Source organism: Mycotypha africana, assembly GCF_025528875.1.
Source record: "Mycotypha africana strain NRRL 2978 chromosome Unknown BDF20scaffold_2, whole genome shotgun sequence".
NCBI lineage: Eukaryota > Fungi > Mucoromycota > Mucoromycetes > Mucorales > Mycotyphaceae > Mycotypha > Mycotypha africana.
In genome coordinates, this window is record NW_026515726.1 from 778,149 (window position 1) to 796,226 (window position 18,078).

Here is an 18,078-nt window from a genome sequence, read left to right on the forward strand (position 1 = left end):
CACAGGCCAACTACTAGTTGAAGGCTCTTTATCATTTGATTATTACAAAATACGTTCTTTATTATATTCCCAACATGCCATTTTGTAGATACTTCATGAGTCTTCTTTTCTTTTTTTTTTCAAATCTTCGTTACATGTATTGCTTTAGTTTATAAACCCAGAAACATTAAAGATAATATTGATCTAATTAAATGATATGATTAGTATTTGACTAATGTAATGTCTGATCCACGATAATTATTCCGTTATTGAATTACCTTAACGCTTTTTTTCGCTCTTTTCGCCTTTTTAGTTATTTAAGCCTTTTGCGTTCAACTAAACACTTCAATGCCATCAGATTATATGAGCAACAACAATACATATTCTAAAATAATATTATCAGACAATGATAGCGCTGACGGTAATGATTTACGGCTTCCTCCACCTCGCTTTGACAGCTTTAAACGGCCTTTAACTCCAAAACATACATATTACGACGCGCGTATACTTGAATACTGTGATGAAAAAGCTTTTAACGATAATAAGAATAGTAAAATGAACAATCCATATCTTCAGTATTTTAAACGGCCCAGTCAACTCCTTAACCAACATGAACCATTCATAAGCGAAAAATATCTTTACAATGATGAAGATGTTGATAGTGAGTTCAGCAAACAAAACAACAGATTATGTCCATGCAGCATCGTCTCCTATATATCCCTTATCACCGGTATTGTACTTATTCTACTCTCTCTCATCTTCGAATTTCAATCACGCTATCATATTGCAAAAGCCAACGATTTTGATCATTGTCCTACTGCACCATGTATTGAAGGTTGCTATAAACATTTACCCTTTTACTACCCTCCCTCAACTACAACACTACCGCCCCCTCCAATCAGTAACAATAATACTATTGAACTGGTATCCTCCTCAATTGATAGCCATAATTTATGCACGGTCGAAGTCAAACAATATTGCGACGGAATTTGTGGAGATCTGGGAATTAACGCTGCTAAAATTTATGGAATTTTATTCATGGTGTTCATAACTGTGGGCGGATTCTTTGTTATCCTTCAAATATCATTGAGTTTTGTTAGATATTATTGTCTAGGGTATCGTCAAGTGACAGCAACAGAAGAGACAAAGCTGTAATAATAAAAGTAGGCTGAAAGAAAGATCTTCTGAACTAATTATTCATTATGTAATCAAACGCAATGATAACTTGAAAAAATTATTAGAACCCCGTGCCCTTCTCGTATCTTTCAATGCTTTAGAATAGCACCATTATGAGGTCATTTTTGCACTTTCTGTAGGACCTGACTCTGAAAAACGTTTATGCAAGAACAGAAGGTTCCTATCCTTTCCCATATATAGTAATCACGATGGGGTTGATGAGAAATAGGTGTGCAGTTGTATGCACACTAAGTAGTATGTATTGCACCCACGCAAGAACAAATTATCATGAGATAAAACGGAAAAGTGATGAATTTTAAATTTCTCCTCTTCCTTTTTGAACTTTTCTTTCTCAAAGTGAAATTTATCATAATTTATCACCGTCCTTCTTAAAAGCATTATTTTCAACTAGAAAAAGTAGTTGACTAAGCTATTGCTAGACTTTAGTTTATATAAAAAAGAACGAATGAAAGCATGGATACAGCCGCTTGCTTATTCTACCCAAACATTGTTTCTGCTGAAGCCGCCAGTAGTAATTCTATGGAAATCTCACCTTCTCAGTCATTGAGTCAGAGTACCTCCCTCCCACAGCAGATGCGCAAGCTCCAAACTATTGACCTTAATACAGGGCCTACTGCCAATGCTGAATCGACAACAACAACATTCAATTCCTCTCTAGAAGATGTTTCTCGTCTACAGCAAGATTTTGAAAGCCTACTTTTATCACCACTGACCCCTCCGATGAGCGATGGTAACAATGATAATGGTGGCGGTAATACCATTCAAGCTCAAGAAGTTCCTGACGATATGTTGGTCGCTCTGATTGACCGACCTGCAGAAATGCGACAGCTTGTTCAGCACAATGCCTCATTTTTTGAACAACTTCACCAAGAACTTCACTCTAACAATAACAATGGTTCTAGTAGTTGTACTTGGCCACGCTTTGAGAACACGCTCTACTGCGATAGAAACATTTTATCTGACATGGAATGGATGACACGTATTTCCAAAGCATTAAGCAATGGACCTCCTCATTATCTAAGCCATTTTAAAATGCTCGTGGGTTATATCGGCGATGAATCAAAGCTACAGGACAATATGATGGGCAAAGAGTTCTTAAACGTACCTTTAGTGCGTTTGCGCTATCTATCAGAATTAACAAAGAAAATTTCAGAAAGATCATACCCGCAATTTTTCATCAACTGCCGAGAAGCATTACAGAACGATGGTACCGCTACATACAAATTGTTTATAGATTTACTATTTCATACCGATCCTGAAGAGTTACCAGACCATGAATGGGAAAAGAAAATATACAATATATTACAATCACATCCGAATGTATTGGAGCAATTACAAGAAATAGCAGCTTACGAACTTGAAGAAGAAGAAGAAGATGACGACGATCACAATGAACAATGATTACTATTTATTGATTTTTTTTTTACTGTTTAAGAGTAATGCTTGTATCATCTGCTTCAATAATATTTGCTGTCAATAATATTTGTAAGGCTATGTTTAGATGATGTTTGTTTATTTTCTTTGTAGGGAACTCCTAAAGATATGTCAATAAAATAACACGTGCATTTCAGTATATGCATGCTTCATACAAACAGAGAATTGAAACGATATACTTACTTTGAGGAGATCTCTAACGGGTATCTTGTTGTGCTCGTCGTTTAGTAAAAGCTCTACAACTCTATTCATCGTTCTGCAAAGGCCAAAGGACGAAATCATGACCTTGAATAACGATTCCAATTGTTTGACACAACCATCGGGATTACGTCGCTTGGGACTGTCTACGGTTTTGTCCACTATAGACGACGATGGATCTGTACTTTGTGAAACTTGTAAGAGATTTTCTAATACATTTTTGAGATTTTTCAGTGCACTCTCAGGATATGCTTTCCCTTTCCCCTTCTTCAGCTTGCTTATTGCCTCATTGATTATCTCCAATTGCTGACTATATTCTGCTAGACACTTCATCTTCACCAATTCGAGTGCTTGCTCGTTCTTATCATCCTTATTTTTATTTAGTTCTTCCTTCTGTCTTTTCTTTTCGGCTTGCTTTTTTAGAATCAATGCTTCTTTTTGTGCTATCTCTTTATCCAGCTTCTCCAACTTCTCTTCTAATTCTTTCTTTTTCTGTTTTACGTTCTTTTCTTTATTGAGACTCCTCTGCTCTAATTCTGTCTCCAATTGATGATTCTCTTCAACTAATTTTTTTAAAATCGTTTTCTTAAGATTGTCCCTGTCAGTTTACTTCATCACATCACGGACCATATGCTTTTTACCTGTTCGTTATATCGTCGCTCTTCCGTCCTGTACGTGCCTTGAAGGTCTTTTAGTTTCTGATTTATTTTTGTTAATCTTGCTTCCGCTACTGCCGTTATGTCTTGCTGCTGCCGTGAGGCTGCTGATTGTTCTGCTGCTCCCGCTTGGTTTAGGACATGGTTCCCTTGTTTATATAACTTCAAAAGTCTCTGCTGATCTTCAACTTTTCTTTTAATTTCTTGTTCTTGCACTGATAAGTTATGGAGTAAAACATCGACTTCTTGCAATAATCCTTCTATCTCAGGACCGATATCTCTTACAACCTCCCTCTGTGCCGTTTTGATATCATTTTCCGTTACTAATTCGTAGGATCGGTCGACATTCATGAATTTCGCTTGTCGAGTAAACTCTTCTGTAACTGACCGAAGAGATTCAACAGATGACTTGAGCTACTTATTTTGAAATGAATTTAAAGAGTGGAACAATATTAGGGAGCATTCATTATTTGTTAGCCAAGAGTGAATAACACCATTGGAGAGTGAAGCATCACTTTACTGTTCGATTACAATTGGTCAAATGATCGACACAACCTTCCAGATCTACTGTGGAAGTCAAAGGGTGAGTGAACCCAACTTTTGGCTGTTCAGAACCAGCTGGTCTCTTAGCACTGATTATTGTATTTGAACGCTGTCCTTTATTATTGCCATCCATGTGAATACAGCAATCTGGAAGGTACTGAACTAAAAAAACTGATCTATTAAGTTTGTAGAAACAGAAATAAAATTCTGATTTTAAGAGAAAAAAAAATCGGCTACATTTTTGAGTGATACCATTCATGCAATAAAAAATAGACACTGCACGTTTTGCGTGTTTTCTTTACACAAAATTAATTTCAACGCAAAGCTGTTACTTGAACGTTACTGAAACAACTTTTATGTAGAAGCAAGCAGCTAGGTTGCCTTTTATTAAAGGTTCACATCTTCCAAGAAATTATCTTGCTTTACAAATTGAGAATACACGTGGCAAAACGGCTTTGTTATATTATACAATCCTCCGTTTTCATTTTGTTCTTACAATGGTATTTTTTCTTTCATAACAGCTTCACAGTCAATATTGTACTTATCACTAAGATTATCGTCATTATCTGTATTACTTTTCTTAATCCATCCTGATTTTTTGGCACGTTTTTGTTGTTGTTGTATGCAGACGAACCGTTGGTCTGATAACCAGTTCCAATATAAATAACTTAATACCTGAGTATCCATTCGATTAAGCATATGCAACAACGTCAGTAGCTCATATCGCAACAAACCAAGCCTATCTTGGACAAAGTTTAGCTCAGTAGACATCCATTGGTGGTCTTTACTAAACCACGAATAACCGCCCATGGCATGATTTGAAGTTGTGGTTCTTTCTTGTTGATCCAAAATGGTTGTTTTAAAACGATCAAACATAGTGTTGTTTTCTAGAGATTTCTCCCTGGGAATAAGCTCATGATCTAGAAGATCACGTAAAAATACACCATGCCATATAACATGAGGCTTGGGAACATTATTCGCTGGCTGGGACCGCTGACCTTTATAGTTATATTGAGTGAAGATATTGTAAGCTGTACACAACAAGCAAATAAATCCAAAAAGGATAGTCAACAAATGCAACCAGTTGGTTATACGAGTAGTGTTATTGAAAGCAGTGGCAGTATTTGTAGCAGCGACGACGCGCTTCGACTGCATCTTTTGTTGATCTTCAGGAGTGATGACCGGTGTTACTTTTAGTGCTTCAGATCGGGCCTTCTGCTGCTGTTGTTCCTGCTGGCTAGAGACTTCTTGCACCCGTCTTTGTATTAACGGTAGGACACCCTGGACTGTTTCTTGCATTCCCTTCGTAGCTGCTCGATTGATCATGCCTTTCATAATGATACTCTTCAACCATCGTACACCTATTGAACACTTTAATCGACAGCACTGCGTATCCACAAACGTAATGCAGTATTTAATACAAGGGATAAAGGCATCTGCATAGGGTAATTGAGCTGTTTTGGTCGTCACTTCCACTACATAGCAAGTATGCGGCTTTGAATCGATAATCTCTTGTGTTTCTTCAACAGGTGTTTCTTTTGCTTTTACAAGAGGGTTGGCCACAGGCATAATGTAGTTCATTGTACGACGGTAATGGTGCTGGGGCGGCGACTTTTCGCCACGATTCTCTTCGTCAGGACTGTCTACAGATGACCATTCTGAGAAAGTGGGTTCACCGTACTGACGGGATCGATTCAATTCAGCCCAAAGCTTTCGGTCATCTGTATTATCAGATGGCGGGTCTACGTTATTAAATAGCATGATGAATAATTGAAAAGCTGAAATAGGAAGTTCAATATCCATTTCAGTTTTTTCCAGATGGTCTGTACAAGAACAAGTGACAGGCTCAGAAGGTTTTGGTATATTTTGTGGCCAGGCATCTTTTTTAATATTAGCCTTCTTTGACGCACAAGCCACGTAACTGCGATCATGGCTAGTGTCTGCTGTGGTAGCTCCGGTAGTAGCAGAAGCATTTGAAGGTGATGGTTTATTGCCAGCAAGCGCGGCTGTCGATTTCATAGCAGCTAATAATGCACCTTGCGCCGGTGAGTTACGTTGCTGTATGATGTCAGTAAGTGCCTCACTATGAATCGAACTATTATCATCTTGCTGTTGTTGTTGTTGCTGTTGTTGTTGTTGTTGATCTGATATAGTAGCTGTTGAGCTTGCGATGGTATCTATAGAATTCCTCGTTGACGTTGAGGATGAGTTATTTGGCATAGCTATAGGCGCAACAGGCTGTGCTTGCACTGTTACGGGTGTAATAGAATACAAGGCACTGCTGGTGGTAGTCACATGGCTCGTTGGAATGCTGGTCGACGTCGTAATAGAAGAAAGGCGGCTTTTATTGGCTGTTTTCAAAGACACCTTCTTATCCAACTGGTGTAGATGATCAAAAATAGTCTGCAAATCATCTGTTTGACGGTAATGTTGGATCATATACTTTAATTTCTCATAGATCAAATCTCGATTCTCCAACCAAAAACTAAAAGAAAATGTATGTTCCTTGTTTTGGGTTTCAATAAGCAGCAACGAACCATTCAGATAACGTACAGAAGCGATTTTATCCAACGGAATAACAATCTATTTCATTAAGAATAAGAATAGTTTTGATGGAATGATGAATAGTAGGTAATGTGTTTCAATGTGTCTCGAAATTACCATATTGACAGAAGTCATCAAGATACAACTGTAAAACCATAATGTTTTCTGTGTAATGAATCCAACTCCACTGTATCCATAAGTCGTCCCGCTGACACTGCTGCTATTGTTGCTATTGTCGCCAGCCGATTGTTGTCGCTGACGGTATAAGGAACCGGTAAACGTTTCTAAAACAATTTCTTCTTTTGGTACGTTTGAGAATAATCGTCTTAATTCTTTTTGAGCAGCTTCAAGTCGTGAAGAATAGTTGGATAAGCTAGGTTTGAGTACGACCGTTTCGATTTTGGTAGGCCAAACAATCAAATCATTCAAATCATTTGGCTGCTGTATTAATGAAGACGAAGAATGCGAATGATTTACTACATCATTCTGTGTTGTACTACTATTTAGGCTATTATTACTAGTGTTGATGTTGTTGTTGCTGTTGTCCAGAGTGTTGTTTAAATTCGAAAAGGCGTTGTTCATACTTGTGGTAAACCAGCCCCAAGTAGAGTTTTGCTGTAAGGTTTGTTGTAAGCTACTTTGACTACTGCTGTAATGAAATACGCGTTTGTTTGATGAAGCTTGCTGTTCTTGCTGCTGCTGTTCATGCAAATAGTTTAATGATGACGAATGTGGTAATGAAGACGCAGAAGAATTGCGTTCACGTAATAGATATGAAGTTAAGGAAGACGTTGATGTGGAGTAGCAATACTCCTTGTCTTGTTCTGAGCCAGTAGGGCTTGCAGGTAATGGTGATGAAGACATGGCTATAATATCAGCATTATCGCTCATTAGAGTAGTAGTATTATTAAGTAAAGCTTTTGGTGATAAGTGTAGTTCTGGTGATTTTGAGGCATTAATATCTTCCATTATATTATTTCCCTTATTATTCGTAGATATAGGCATAGGTCTCGATGTGTTTGTAATATTGGCTTCTATAGTTTGTATCCATTGTTGCATATCTTCTTCCGTTTCTGTCTGTAAATAATATGTACATTTGGGATGTATGAGTTCGAAACAATACCTCCTATCTATATCCATGCAAATCCGGCACGTGATGGCATCATCGTCGTTATTTTTTTGCAGCTGTATAAGGTCATTCAACGTAATGCAACCTTTAATTTTATTGATGGTAGTTGTATTACATGTACCAAACCAACCATCTTGAACAAAAAACCACTTCCTTGTCCAGGTGGTTCTGGTTGATCTGCCTGTATTTGATATATACCGGCTATTGAGGTAGCCTTGTTTTATTTGTTGTGTACTGCTAGTATTGCTTTTTTTTCTTTTAGGTTGTTGCTCCCCTGTATCCTCCGGCGCTTGATGTTGGGAGTCCGAGTATCTCTTCAATGACCGATGAGGCTGTAATTTGTTCAAATAGTTGGCTTGTAATGCCTCACAGCGTAAAGAAATTTGCTGTAACTGATATTCGACAGTCTTTTTACTTTCGTCCAGCCATTGTCGCCAGCCATTCAAATTGAGACGAACCGATTCAAAATCGAGTGCAGATGCATCCAAATCTTCTAAATGAGCTGATAAAGCACAAGTAAAACATGTAACCAGAACATCTTCTAAATGAGCTTTAAAGGTGATCAATTTGATAAAATGCTCGCTGCTGAATTTGACATATTGTTTTCTCAAATCAAACAGTTGAAATGTGTCTTCACGCAGTGCGCTGGCTTCTTTCTGTTTGCTTAAAGCATAATAACGGTTCAATTGTGCTTCGTATTTATCCAGTAATTTCTCATAATGTTTTCTACCGTCCTAAAACGAGTGCGGTTTAAATTAGTCTACTGCATGTGAGAGTGAGAGAGAGAGAGAGTCTATGTGTGTTGATACATATTTGTGTATGTAATAGCGTTCATACACACGGACACACAAACACACGAGCCCTTTTTTTGCGGAATGTGATTTGTGTAACTTTGCTTTTTGTGCCTTACTTTGAAACCCTTTATATCTGATTTCTGCAATTTTTGCAACGGAACCAATAGTCCAGATTCTAATTCGCTAGTCTAACATGTGTATATGCTTAGTAAGAGAGACACTTTTACCTATCAGTTCTTTGATGAGTTGACTTTACCAGCTTTGTATTATGCGCAACGGTTGATTCCAATATTTTGGCAAATTTGGTAATTATGTTTCCTGTAACCTTATCATCTGAAGCAAGGGAAAAGGAAAATCAAAACAATGATTGTTTGTTGGAACCCGCAATCAATGCTTCAATATTTATACATATGCCCTGAATTCTGGTTTGTTTGGTTTTTTTTTTTTTTTTACCAATCAAGCTGCCATCTTCAAAACCACTCAAAAACGTTTTCCTGGACAAGTTGCTCGTTTGAATAGTGTATTCTATGCAAAAAGAGATATAACAAGAGCATAAAAACTGTATGAGAAGGAAAAAAAAAAGTTGGATCACAAAAAACATGTATGCTTAGAAGTCATTTTACTCGATAAAGAGTCAGTATAATTCTTCAACGCTTTAATAAAGCCGTCCAACCATTTATCGAAATGGTCGATTTGATCTTCTAAATGGCAAACATTAGCTCTCCATGTAGGTGAATCCAATACTACATCTTGAATGGTTAGAACATTTGTGGGTAATGATATCAAATTTTTTGAGATATTGTTCTGTATTAGCATGGTTGTCGCTGTAACATTGGACAATTGCAAATCAAAAAAGAGAGTTATCGGATAATCCAATATTATCTCAGGTATAGCCAGAAAAAGAACAAGAGGTTCAGCGGCACCATGCACAGCAATTTTATTGTTCGTTTATTTGTTGTGCACTTTAAGAATGCTGCTAGCTGTTTTTGAAAAAAAAAAAAATAAATCCATTAAAATGATGTGCTTACACAAACGGATCACTTATTTTATATTTTTTATGCAATCCAAACGGGATACACTTTAAATGTAGCCTCTTTCTCTCGACCGTTATGTCTATCTCACTTTCTGATACACTGCATGACTGACAAGCTTTGGTCATTTTGTGTAGTTAGTGAGTAGCCATTTTTGTCATGCAATACTTTTGGTATAGCCATTCATAAAAGTAGGCAGCAACAGCAGAGGAGTTGCAATGAGGTATGAGCACACTTCTTTTGCCTTAGAAGGCAGTAGTTGCGGAGTATGTTTCAAATTACAGTGTTTTAGCTTCAACTTTACACTTTATACAAATTTTATTGGACAATATATATATACAATTTAGATAATTTTAAATTACTTTAGGATGAAATAATATAATGTTCTTGGACGATTCATTGAATAAATAATTGGAGACATTATTTTGAAGGTCAGTGGACATTTTCAATTGATAGTGGCATTACGTTAAAGTACTACGAGACGTACTGAGTATTTTAGTGTAAAACAGGTCTTATCAGCAATAGATACATGGTTGTGGTTTACGAGACTTTATTTATGGATCATATGAATTGATCTACGCGTTAAACTAATCCCAGACACGTTCTTCCGCCGCGTAGATAACGGTCGTTGTTGTCAATCCTAATAAAAAATAAGATGTTGTCAAACTAGCATTTACAGAAAATAAGTTTGACATCTTTCCTTTGATTTCCATCTTCTTCTTCTTATTCTTCTTTCATCTTTCTTTCCTCATCCTGATAGCTACTACTCAGCATGTACAAAGCCAAAATCTTGCAAAAAATCAAATCGGTGGCAGAAGCCCATAAGAATAAAGTCAAAGATGAGTCCTTCCGTAAGTAACACATGAGCGCGCTGCCACAAATAGGTTATAGTGGTAATCCTCAATTCATGTTTCGTATGACTAGTAAGCATCGAGTGCAAGGATTGCAAAACACGCGGACATTTCAACAAGGCATACCATGAATGCAAGTTTTACAAAGCAGTTTCTGCGGCTGATGGTAAGTATCATGCTCTCACTGCAAGACAAGTTTATGTTTGCTTAACGGAAATTTAGTTGGAAGTAGCGGTAAGAAACGTAAGCAATCAGCTACAATCAAGGAAGAAAAGAAGCAAGCAAAGAGAAAGAAGAAGCAAACAACTGGAGATATCAAGTGTATCAGTTGTGGCTTAAAGGGTCATTCTACTTCTCGTTCTCTCGAATGCCCCAATCACATTGCTTCAAAGGAAGAAGTTATCACCTCGACGCTTGGAGAAGGCTCCACTGTATTCACGAGGAAGCTCCCTCTTACGTCTGCTGTAAAGCCAGCGTTTCGCGAACAATTCCAAGAAAAAGTCATCTCTTGCTGCTCTGACATAAGGAGAATAGTATTCTCTAGTCAATTATTCGTTAACTCGTACCTCATTCATTATCAGGAGAATAGAAGGAATGCTAACAAAGGCGACAAGAAAGACACTGATAAAAACAGCAACAAAGGCAGTAAAGAAGCCAACAAAGAAGACAGCAAGAAAGACAGTAAAGAAGCCAACAAAGACAGGTCTATTCCTGATGTATTCTGCCAGCAATTCTGGTATTCAGTAGGTCAGCTTATAACGGGCAAGCAAGTTACTCACAAAACGGCATTATCCGAGGACATAAAACAGTATTATACAGACTTCAAGGCAAAGTTCCCTACTATCGAAGTAAAACACAAGCTGACCGTGGGATATAGTCATTGCCTTACAGAGGCAGCAAAGGAATTGAGCGTCTCTTACACGAACTCCATTGTAGAGCGCTTCGAGCAGCGCTTAACAAAGTTCTTTACCTACAAATTGAGAACTATGCTCCCGGTAAGGCTGTAACCGAGTACCTTCTTAATGCTCTGCTGTTTTATTCATTTTATTTCTCTTTATACACATTCTAGAATATCAAACGCACTGATGTACAAAGAATTGTACAGCTGTATTGTTACCAATCTGTCTGTCATGGTCATCCTCATTGGCCAGAAAACCTCGAGCTGGCGGCTGTTGACAAAAACCGAATTGAATTACTCTGCAAACAATTTGAAGAGTTCATTCCAGGAGAAGTAACCCTCGTTTCTCTTTCTGCTGCTCCTGCAAAGTTTGTTAATGCGTTATGGAACATACAGTTTACGTACGAGCAAGAACATATACAGCATAAACCGTACGATGTCCGTGTCCTACCACTTCCTCAGCGTTTCTTTCTCTTTCCTACTCCATCGCTGAAATGGCGTTTCATCGCGATAAGTTTAAATGCTCTTACACCCTTCATGTTTCCCGGAAAAGTTGCCAAGGGTTATACAGCCCAACTCGAACAATTCTGTAAAGTCTTCGACTTCAAAAAGTTTGGCTTTAAGAGGTAAAACTATAGAAGAACTTCTTCAGCAAAATTATGCCTAATAGTAAACACACCCCTATTTTTGCTTCTGTCATAGTCTAACCGCTTTGAAGGAAAGTTCTGATGTAATGTTTCGAAACATGGTTAGGTCGGACGGCTTTACTGTAGACTTTTTGTTCAGCCGCAAAAAGAAAACAAAAGAAGACATGACCATTCATAATCATACCTTGACTTTGGAAGATTTTTCTTATGACGAAGTACAAGACAATTACAGACCCGCTTTCCTTGATCCAGGGCGAAGATCTGTCTTCACAGCGGCAATCGGACTAGATCATAACAAACATCAAGTACGCAGCTGCTCTACCAAGGAATATTATCATATGACCGGAAGTATCAGATACGCTGCAAAGCTGGAAAAGAAGAAAGCAGGCACAATTAAAATGATCGAAAGTGGCATACCAACCGCCAAAACTTCTATCATCGAACAACATGACCGTCATGTACAATATATATTGCAGCACTTCGAAGCCTTGTTCTCTTTTTACGGCGAGGGAACTGCTGAAGACAGATTTCGTTTATACCAGGGTCAGGAGCGTGCTGCCAACAACATGGTCAATTTGCTTATTAATGGAACCACAAAGTACAATAAGCAATTGAGGTTGAAGAAGAAGAAAGATCGAAGCAAGTGGCCAAAGAAGAATACCGACAGAATGGCCTTTTGTAAACGTAAAAAGAAGAAGAAGAAGAAGCAAAAGGTTCCAGAAGAGAAGGAAGAAGCAGATGCGAGAGAAGTAAGCGATGTTCTCGCTAAGAAAGATAGGTAAGGTTTCTAAATGATAAGCAATTCATCCACTATTCGCAGAAATATTGATAGAACTCATGCTTTCTACAGTAATCCCCTGAAGAACAAGTGGAAGCCTGAACCCTTTAGTGCAGGCGACACTAAAAAGATCCCTTTGATTGTAGTTGGTGATGGCATGTTCGGGAAGAGTGCAGTGCCCATCAAAGGCCATAAGACTGGTGGCGTTGGTGTTCTGTGGCGTGCATTGAAGCGAAGAGAGGCTGCTGGTGGTCTCCTTGCCGTTACAATTGATGAATACTTGACATCACGCATATGCAATTGTTGTCGCTCAGACACATTGAAAGCATTAGACACCGTGCGTGGCTGTAGTATCCTTGTTTGCAAAACCTGTAAGATACTATGGAACCGCGATGTCAATGCAGCAAAAAACATGATGGCCATCAGCATTTCGGTATGGAAGTCAACGGGAAGACCTGCGGAGTTTTCTAGAAAACCAAAATCACCCGCATCAACCACTTGAACACCATCCTCTAATCGCCAGCACGAAGCTGGTTTGATTTTTACAGGTAAGCATCTCAATTTTTGTGTAGTTCAATCTTGAAATTATAACTTGAAGGTCTCAAAAATTTACTTTTTTCGTCTAGTTATATTGCGGCTTCGTCTAAACCCAAAGCTAAAAAACTGTAGAAATCTTTCACAAGAGATAAAATAGCTTTCTATAGGACCTATTGTCAGATGTTTGAGCATATGGCGCATTCCATCGTTCTTATGCGAGTCAGTGGCCTTCTTGAGTATAATGGATATATTCCATATTTAAAACTGTAATTAATGAATCAGTTGTGAGATCACTGTTATTACGAGTCATGTGGAAAGAATTCAATTTCACAAAGAAAATTGGCTTTATATCTTATGTCTTATACACACAATAGACAAAAAACAGCTTATCAGCTTGAAAGTAAAATAAATGCTTGATCTGTTCAAACACACAATTAAAGTTTTGAAGTCGATTCAAAAAGGTTGAAAAATGGAGAAGCCTATCTAATTCTATGTATGTCTCATTGTCTATTGTTGAATCTATTCTAGAGCGCGTCAGTTCTCAATATGCAGTAATGCAAGTAAGACGAAACCAAAAGATATATGTCTATCTTTACGACTACTTTTTACCATTCAGAAGACCCCATCACTAGGTAAGCGACCCGCTATAGCGAGCATTTTTGCTATGCTTCAGCTGCCCATCCAAACATCGCTGAAACAGCCAATATACCAGAACAGGCGATTATAAAAGAAGATAGCAATTTCGAAAATGTCATAGATTTGTAAAAAGCATGTTTATTTTTATTTATCATAGAAAAAAGCCTTTTTTTTTATTGTTAATCGCTGAAGACACAGATAATGAGAGTTAGACGTTCACAAAATAAAAAATACGAGGGAAAAGGCTTGTGAGCCCCTCTCTGTTGATACACATTGTTTTATTGGTCGTTTATTTTGATGTAAAAATGGAATGGAGGAAAACAGAAGGTGCTGCTTCGGTATATGCATTATGTCAAGTTTTATGTTAGTAAAAACGAAATGAAAGGACAAGAAGGGAAAAATTAGCTTTTTCTTACCTCATACCTATCATTGTTAGACATGGATGCGCTATCTAGGTGTGGCTCAGGGCCGATAAGCATGCCGATATAAGAACGGATATAAAATTCTTTTCGTTGATCAAGCTTACAACAATACAGATCGTATGTTACAAGTGAGGATAACGAAAATAAACTGCTGCTTTGAGATCCAGAATGATGTCTTCTACTGGTTGGGAGGCAGTAGCAGTTACTGTAAGCATGTATTACGTAATATCACACTTGAAAATGTGTTTGTTGCTTCTATGTGTACGTATTCCCAAATTACACAAAGCAATTCAGACTAGCGAGTAAAAAGCTACCTACTCAATGTCGTTGATACCTGCAAAAATCTCTCCGACAAATACTTATAAGCTTATATTTAGCGTTTGCTTAAGTTGAAGCAACTATCTTTAAAATTTTGCGATTTGAACGATTTCATCTTTCTCGACATTAATTGGACATGTGTTAGCTGCTTTCATTCCGTGCAAAACAATAAAGCTGAGATAAATGCTCAACTGCTTTTTACTTTGTGATGTCTAGAAAGTCTATAAGTATGCAAGTTACAGGAAATGGACCAAGCGGATCTTAGTACGCTCAACGAGTCAGAGACTATTTGGTTGGTGGGGGGGGACTGATTGATTCTCTCTTGTAGTTTTATTATTCATTGATTTCAACCAGATTGATGCTAATGCCCAGAAGAAACTAATAAAGTTCTAGCTATAACGAGAAGGAGGCAATTTTTTTGTAAAATGACTCTCCCCCTATGCACAAGAACATAATGGGCCTCGGGAATGAAACTGGAAATTTGACCGATATTCATCTATAAAAGCAATACTTTAATGTTATAGCAAGGAAGCACATGACGCTGAAGAGATGATGTGATATGATGCGTGGTGTCGTTCTGAGAAACGGCCTTTTTATTTTGAATTTTACAGGACATTAGAAAATCAGGGCTTACAATTCATATTCTTTTCCGGATTTACCAAGTTAAACAAAGTAAAGGACATCATGTGACACAGATTGATGAGTGTACAGAGTGCTCGGGTTACGGGCCGATTGATCTTTTTGATGATGGCTCTGAAGAGAGTAGAGAACGTAAAGACAGTAACGCGATTGAATGATGTGACGACAAGAGAGTTTTTGCCAATAAGAATAGAGTTCGTTTTATTATTGATTTTTACCCCACATCGAATTGTCATCTTCTCCCTTCTCTTTTCCCTTTCTTGTTTCTTTTTCTTCATATCTCTTTTAGTTTCACCTTTTTTTTTTTTTACAAAACCAAATGATTATCAACGAATACAGAGTCATCAACAATTGTACTGAAGCAGAATATCAAGTCGGTAAGTAAAAGTTTACGGATTTATCAAAGTATTTCTGAGTTGTTCCTGGGTTTTTTTTGGATCAGTGTATTTATATATGAATAAAAAAAAAAATAGCCCAATTGTACGCAACTGCACTTGCTTCTGAAGAGAATACAGGTGGAGGCGAAGGTGTTGAAGTCATTAAAAACGAGCCTTACGAGAAAGAGGACGGCGAAAAGGGACAGTATACCTACAAAATCTTCCGTTTAGCGTCCAGAGTACCAGCTATTGTGAAAGCGGTTGCTCCTGCAGGAGCCCTTGATCTCTATGAAGAGGTAATAAAAGAAGTCTGAATAGAGTATTATCTATCGGAAAAAAGTTGTTTTCTTTTTGAAGCCCCAGAGACGTTGAACTGAAGGCGAGTCTTGCTTTTATTTGTAGGCATGGAATGCTTATCCTTATTGTAAAACAGGTAATACTAAGCGACTATCTTTGTATGTTTGTTCACACACCCCTCTCCCTATTCACACTGTTCTTCTTTTAAAAAACTGGTAGTGCTCAAGGTAATACATAGATAAATGCCTATCTGGAAAATCTGAAATGAATTTGTATAAGGAGAAAGGAATGGGAGAAGGGGTGGGGGTGGGGGGGTGGAGGACAGAGAAAATGATGACATCAATTATAAGACGGTTCGAACTTACGAAACTGTACATTTGGCGAATCATACATTGTTCAATGATAGAATGGTTATATGAAGGATGCTTTTTCTATCGTTTATGAAACACTACACGTTGACGGGTCGCGAGGTGAAATTGACAATGCCCTCAACATTAGCAAAGACTTATTGAAAAAGAGAAATGTGATCATTATTGACGTTGCTCATGACAAGATTAACCCTAAAGATTATAAAGCCGAGGAGGATCCCAAGCTATATCATTCCGAAAAAACAGGCCGTGGCCCTTTGACCGACCCCGATTGGCAAAAGAAGTGTGAGCCTGTTATGACATGCTACAAGCTCGTTTACATTGAATTCAAATGGTTCGGTATTCAAGGAAAAGTTGAATCTTTCTTAGCAAGGACGATACATACTCTTTTTACAAAATTTCACAGGTAAGCTATAGAATTCAGGCAGTTTGCTTTGTTGTGTGTGCAAGTAGGCTTATTCTGTTTCTTACACTATACGTACTTAGACAATTGTTTTGTTGGACTGATAAATGGTATGGTATGACGATCGAGGATATTCGTGCTTTGGAAGAAAAAATCAAAGAAGATTTAGATAAAAAGAGAAACGAAGGCGAGTTGCCTGCTAATACATTAGAAGATTAAGAAACTAAGGTCCTGCGCTCCTTGCACTTGATCATATATCAAGTCAACGTACTGCAGTTTTGTGGCTCTCGTTGATATTGTTGTTGTTGTTGTTATTGTTGTTGTATTCAAAAAATTAATTAATAAAGTGATATAGACGTTTCTTGTCTTTGGCCAATCTGTCCTCACCTGATTTAGCTGTAGAATGATGATAAAACAGTTTTTTATTCATCACACCATCTGGCATAACTATTGAAAAAAAAAAAAAAAAAAAAACGAGGAATTTGAAGAGAAGATAGTTAAAGTGCTTTTTATTTGCCTTTTGAAGTTTAAAGAACGCCAGACGCAATAAAAAACAAAGGAAACTATAAAAATGTAAAGCAGAGTATATCATTAGAAGTTTCAACTGATATTACGTTGCGCTAACTCCAGCATTTTGGCATCTCTTTTACATTTACGACTCAAAGAGTGAAGAAGATGTTTGTAGCAGCAAATACATACACTATAGCAGCTCATAGACTTGAAAATACATCCAGGAAACGGCAGTGATGGGTTGAAGTGAAGAGTTGAAGAAACTGTTGAAAGTTATTTGGTTACTCAGATACTCTTTCTGCTGAGTTTGTAAATCAATGTTGTGTTGCTATGTCCGCGGTATCTGAAAATGGCTATTTACAAACCTTCATCCCTCGCTGAGCTACAATGAGCAAAGGAAACACCTCTTGTCAATATGCTTGATGAGCCCTTCCATTTCAAAAAGGGCTTTCTATGGCTATAGCTATTCGTATATGTTGTAACGTTAGCAGATCTACACATATATTATATTGCATATGTTTGTGTGCAAGTAAAGTATCAGGCGGATCATTTAGATCAGAAGATTCTATCAAAACTTTAAACTACCAAACATCCTGCTGAATCCCCTGGGAATGCTTGATTCTGATATTTACTGATGGGCGGTAAAATGGCTGTAAAGGTAAATAATGTCAATTCATCGAGGGTTTACCGACTTTATTCTATTTTGCTTACGGAATTTTCCAAGAAAAGTTAGCAGCGGATGTTTCACTCATTAACTGCAGTAGAATGGGATGGCTCAAAAGAAACTTGATTTGCTGGGCAAAGGTTGGTATTCTGATTCCATGGTTGGAAGACGAGTTACATAATCAGTTTCTTTTAGGTTTAAAAGGGCTTTGGCCCAATTCCCGGATAG

At 37.6% G+C, this 18,078-nt stretch overlaps 8 protein-coding genes across 8 annotated transcripts; 5 read left to right on the top strand and 3 right to left on the bottom strand.

Moving 5' to 3' along the window:
- Positions 1–279: 279 nt before the first annotated feature.
- Positions 280–1,273, top strand: BDF20DRAFT_272407 (uncharacterized protein). The gene is made up of 2 exons (XM_053075048.1): positions 280–1,142; positions 1,221–1,273. The coding sequence occupies exon 1, from the start codon at positions 328–330 to the stop codon at positions 1,132–1,134; it is 807 nt and encodes a 268-aa protein (XP_052938891.1). The 5' UTR covers positions 280–327; the 3' UTR covers positions 1,135–1,142; positions 1,221–1,273.
- A 224-nt stretch (positions 1,274–1,497) lies between these two features.
- On the top strand, positions 1,498–2,615 carry BDF20DRAFT_850732 (uncharacterized protein). Its single transcript, XM_053079976.1, has one exon. The coding sequence runs from the start codon at positions 1,630–1,632 to the stop codon at positions 2,575–2,577; it is 948 nt and encodes a 315-aa protein (XP_052938892.1). The 5' UTR covers positions 1,498–1,629; the 3' UTR covers positions 2,578–2,615.
- Positions 2,444–3,239, bottom strand: BDF20DRAFT_272532 (uncharacterized protein). Its single transcript, XM_053075050.1, has 2 exons — positions 2,794–3,239; positions 2,444–2,710 (listed from the first exon to the last, which is right to left on the bottom strand). Exons 1-2 carry the CDS (start codon positions 3,139–3,141, stop codon positions 2,600–2,602), a joined length of 459 nt encoding a protein of 152 aa, XP_052938893.1. The 5' UTR covers positions 3,142–3,239; the 3' UTR covers positions 2,444–2,599.
- On the bottom strand, positions 3,240–4,382 carry BDF20DRAFT_272490 (Spc19-domain-containing protein). The gene is made up of 3 exons (XM_053075049.1): positions 3,985–4,382; positions 3,450–3,878; positions 3,240–3,371 (listed from the first exon to the last, which is right to left on the bottom strand). The coding sequence occupies exons 1-3, from the start codon at positions 4,264–4,266 to the stop codon at positions 3,339–3,341; spliced, it is 744 nt and encodes a 247-aa protein (XP_052938894.1). The 5' UTR covers positions 4,267–4,382; the 3' UTR covers positions 3,240–3,338.
- A 117-nt stretch (positions 4,383–4,499) lies between these two features.
- Positions 4,500–9,290, bottom strand: BDF20DRAFT_910128 (uncharacterized protein; the record flags this gene model as incomplete). The annotated part of the gene is made up of 6 exons (XM_053083677.1): positions 4,500–6,590; positions 6,669–8,414; positions 8,591–8,662; positions 8,731–8,807; positions 8,928–8,999; positions 9,098–9,290. 6 exons carry the CDS (start codon positions 9,288–9,290, stop codon positions 4,500–4,502), a joined length of 4,251 nt encoding a protein of 1,416 aa, XP_052938895.1.
- A 968-nt stretch (positions 9,291–10,258) lies between these two features.
- Positions 10,259–11,884, top strand: BDF20DRAFT_850760 (uncharacterized protein; the record flags this gene model as incomplete). The annotated part of the gene is given in 4 exon segments (XM_053079977.1): positions 10,259–10,414; positions 10,434–10,522; positions 10,579–11,204; positions 11,426–11,884. 4 exon segments carry the CDS (start codon positions 10,368–10,370, stop codon positions 11,882–11,884), a joined length of 1,221 nt encoding a protein of 406 aa, XP_052938896.1. The 5' UTR covers positions 10,259–10,367.
- Positions 11,885–12,064: 180 nt separating this feature from the next.
- Positions 12,065–12,379, top strand: BDF20DRAFT_850764 (uncharacterized protein; the record flags this gene model as incomplete). The annotated part of the gene is made up of 1 exon (XM_053079978.1): positions 12,065–12,379. A coding segment is annotated over one exon (288 nt), but the record flags the coding sequence as incomplete, so codon positions are not given.
- Positions 12,380–15,524: 3,145 nt separating this feature from the next.
- BDF20DRAFT_850776 (uncharacterized protein) lies at positions 15,525–17,109 on the top strand. The gene is made up of 6 exons (XM_053079979.1): positions 15,525–15,608; positions 15,705–15,904; positions 16,011–16,041; positions 16,125–16,132; positions 16,312–16,679; positions 16,760–17,109. The coding sequence occupies exons 1-6, from the start codon at positions 15,551–15,553 to the stop codon at positions 16,893–16,895; spliced, it is 801 nt and encodes a 266-aa protein (XP_052938898.1). The 5' UTR covers positions 15,525–15,550; the 3' UTR covers positions 16,896–17,109.
- The last annotated feature ends 969 nt before the right edge of the window (positions 17,110–18,078 follow it).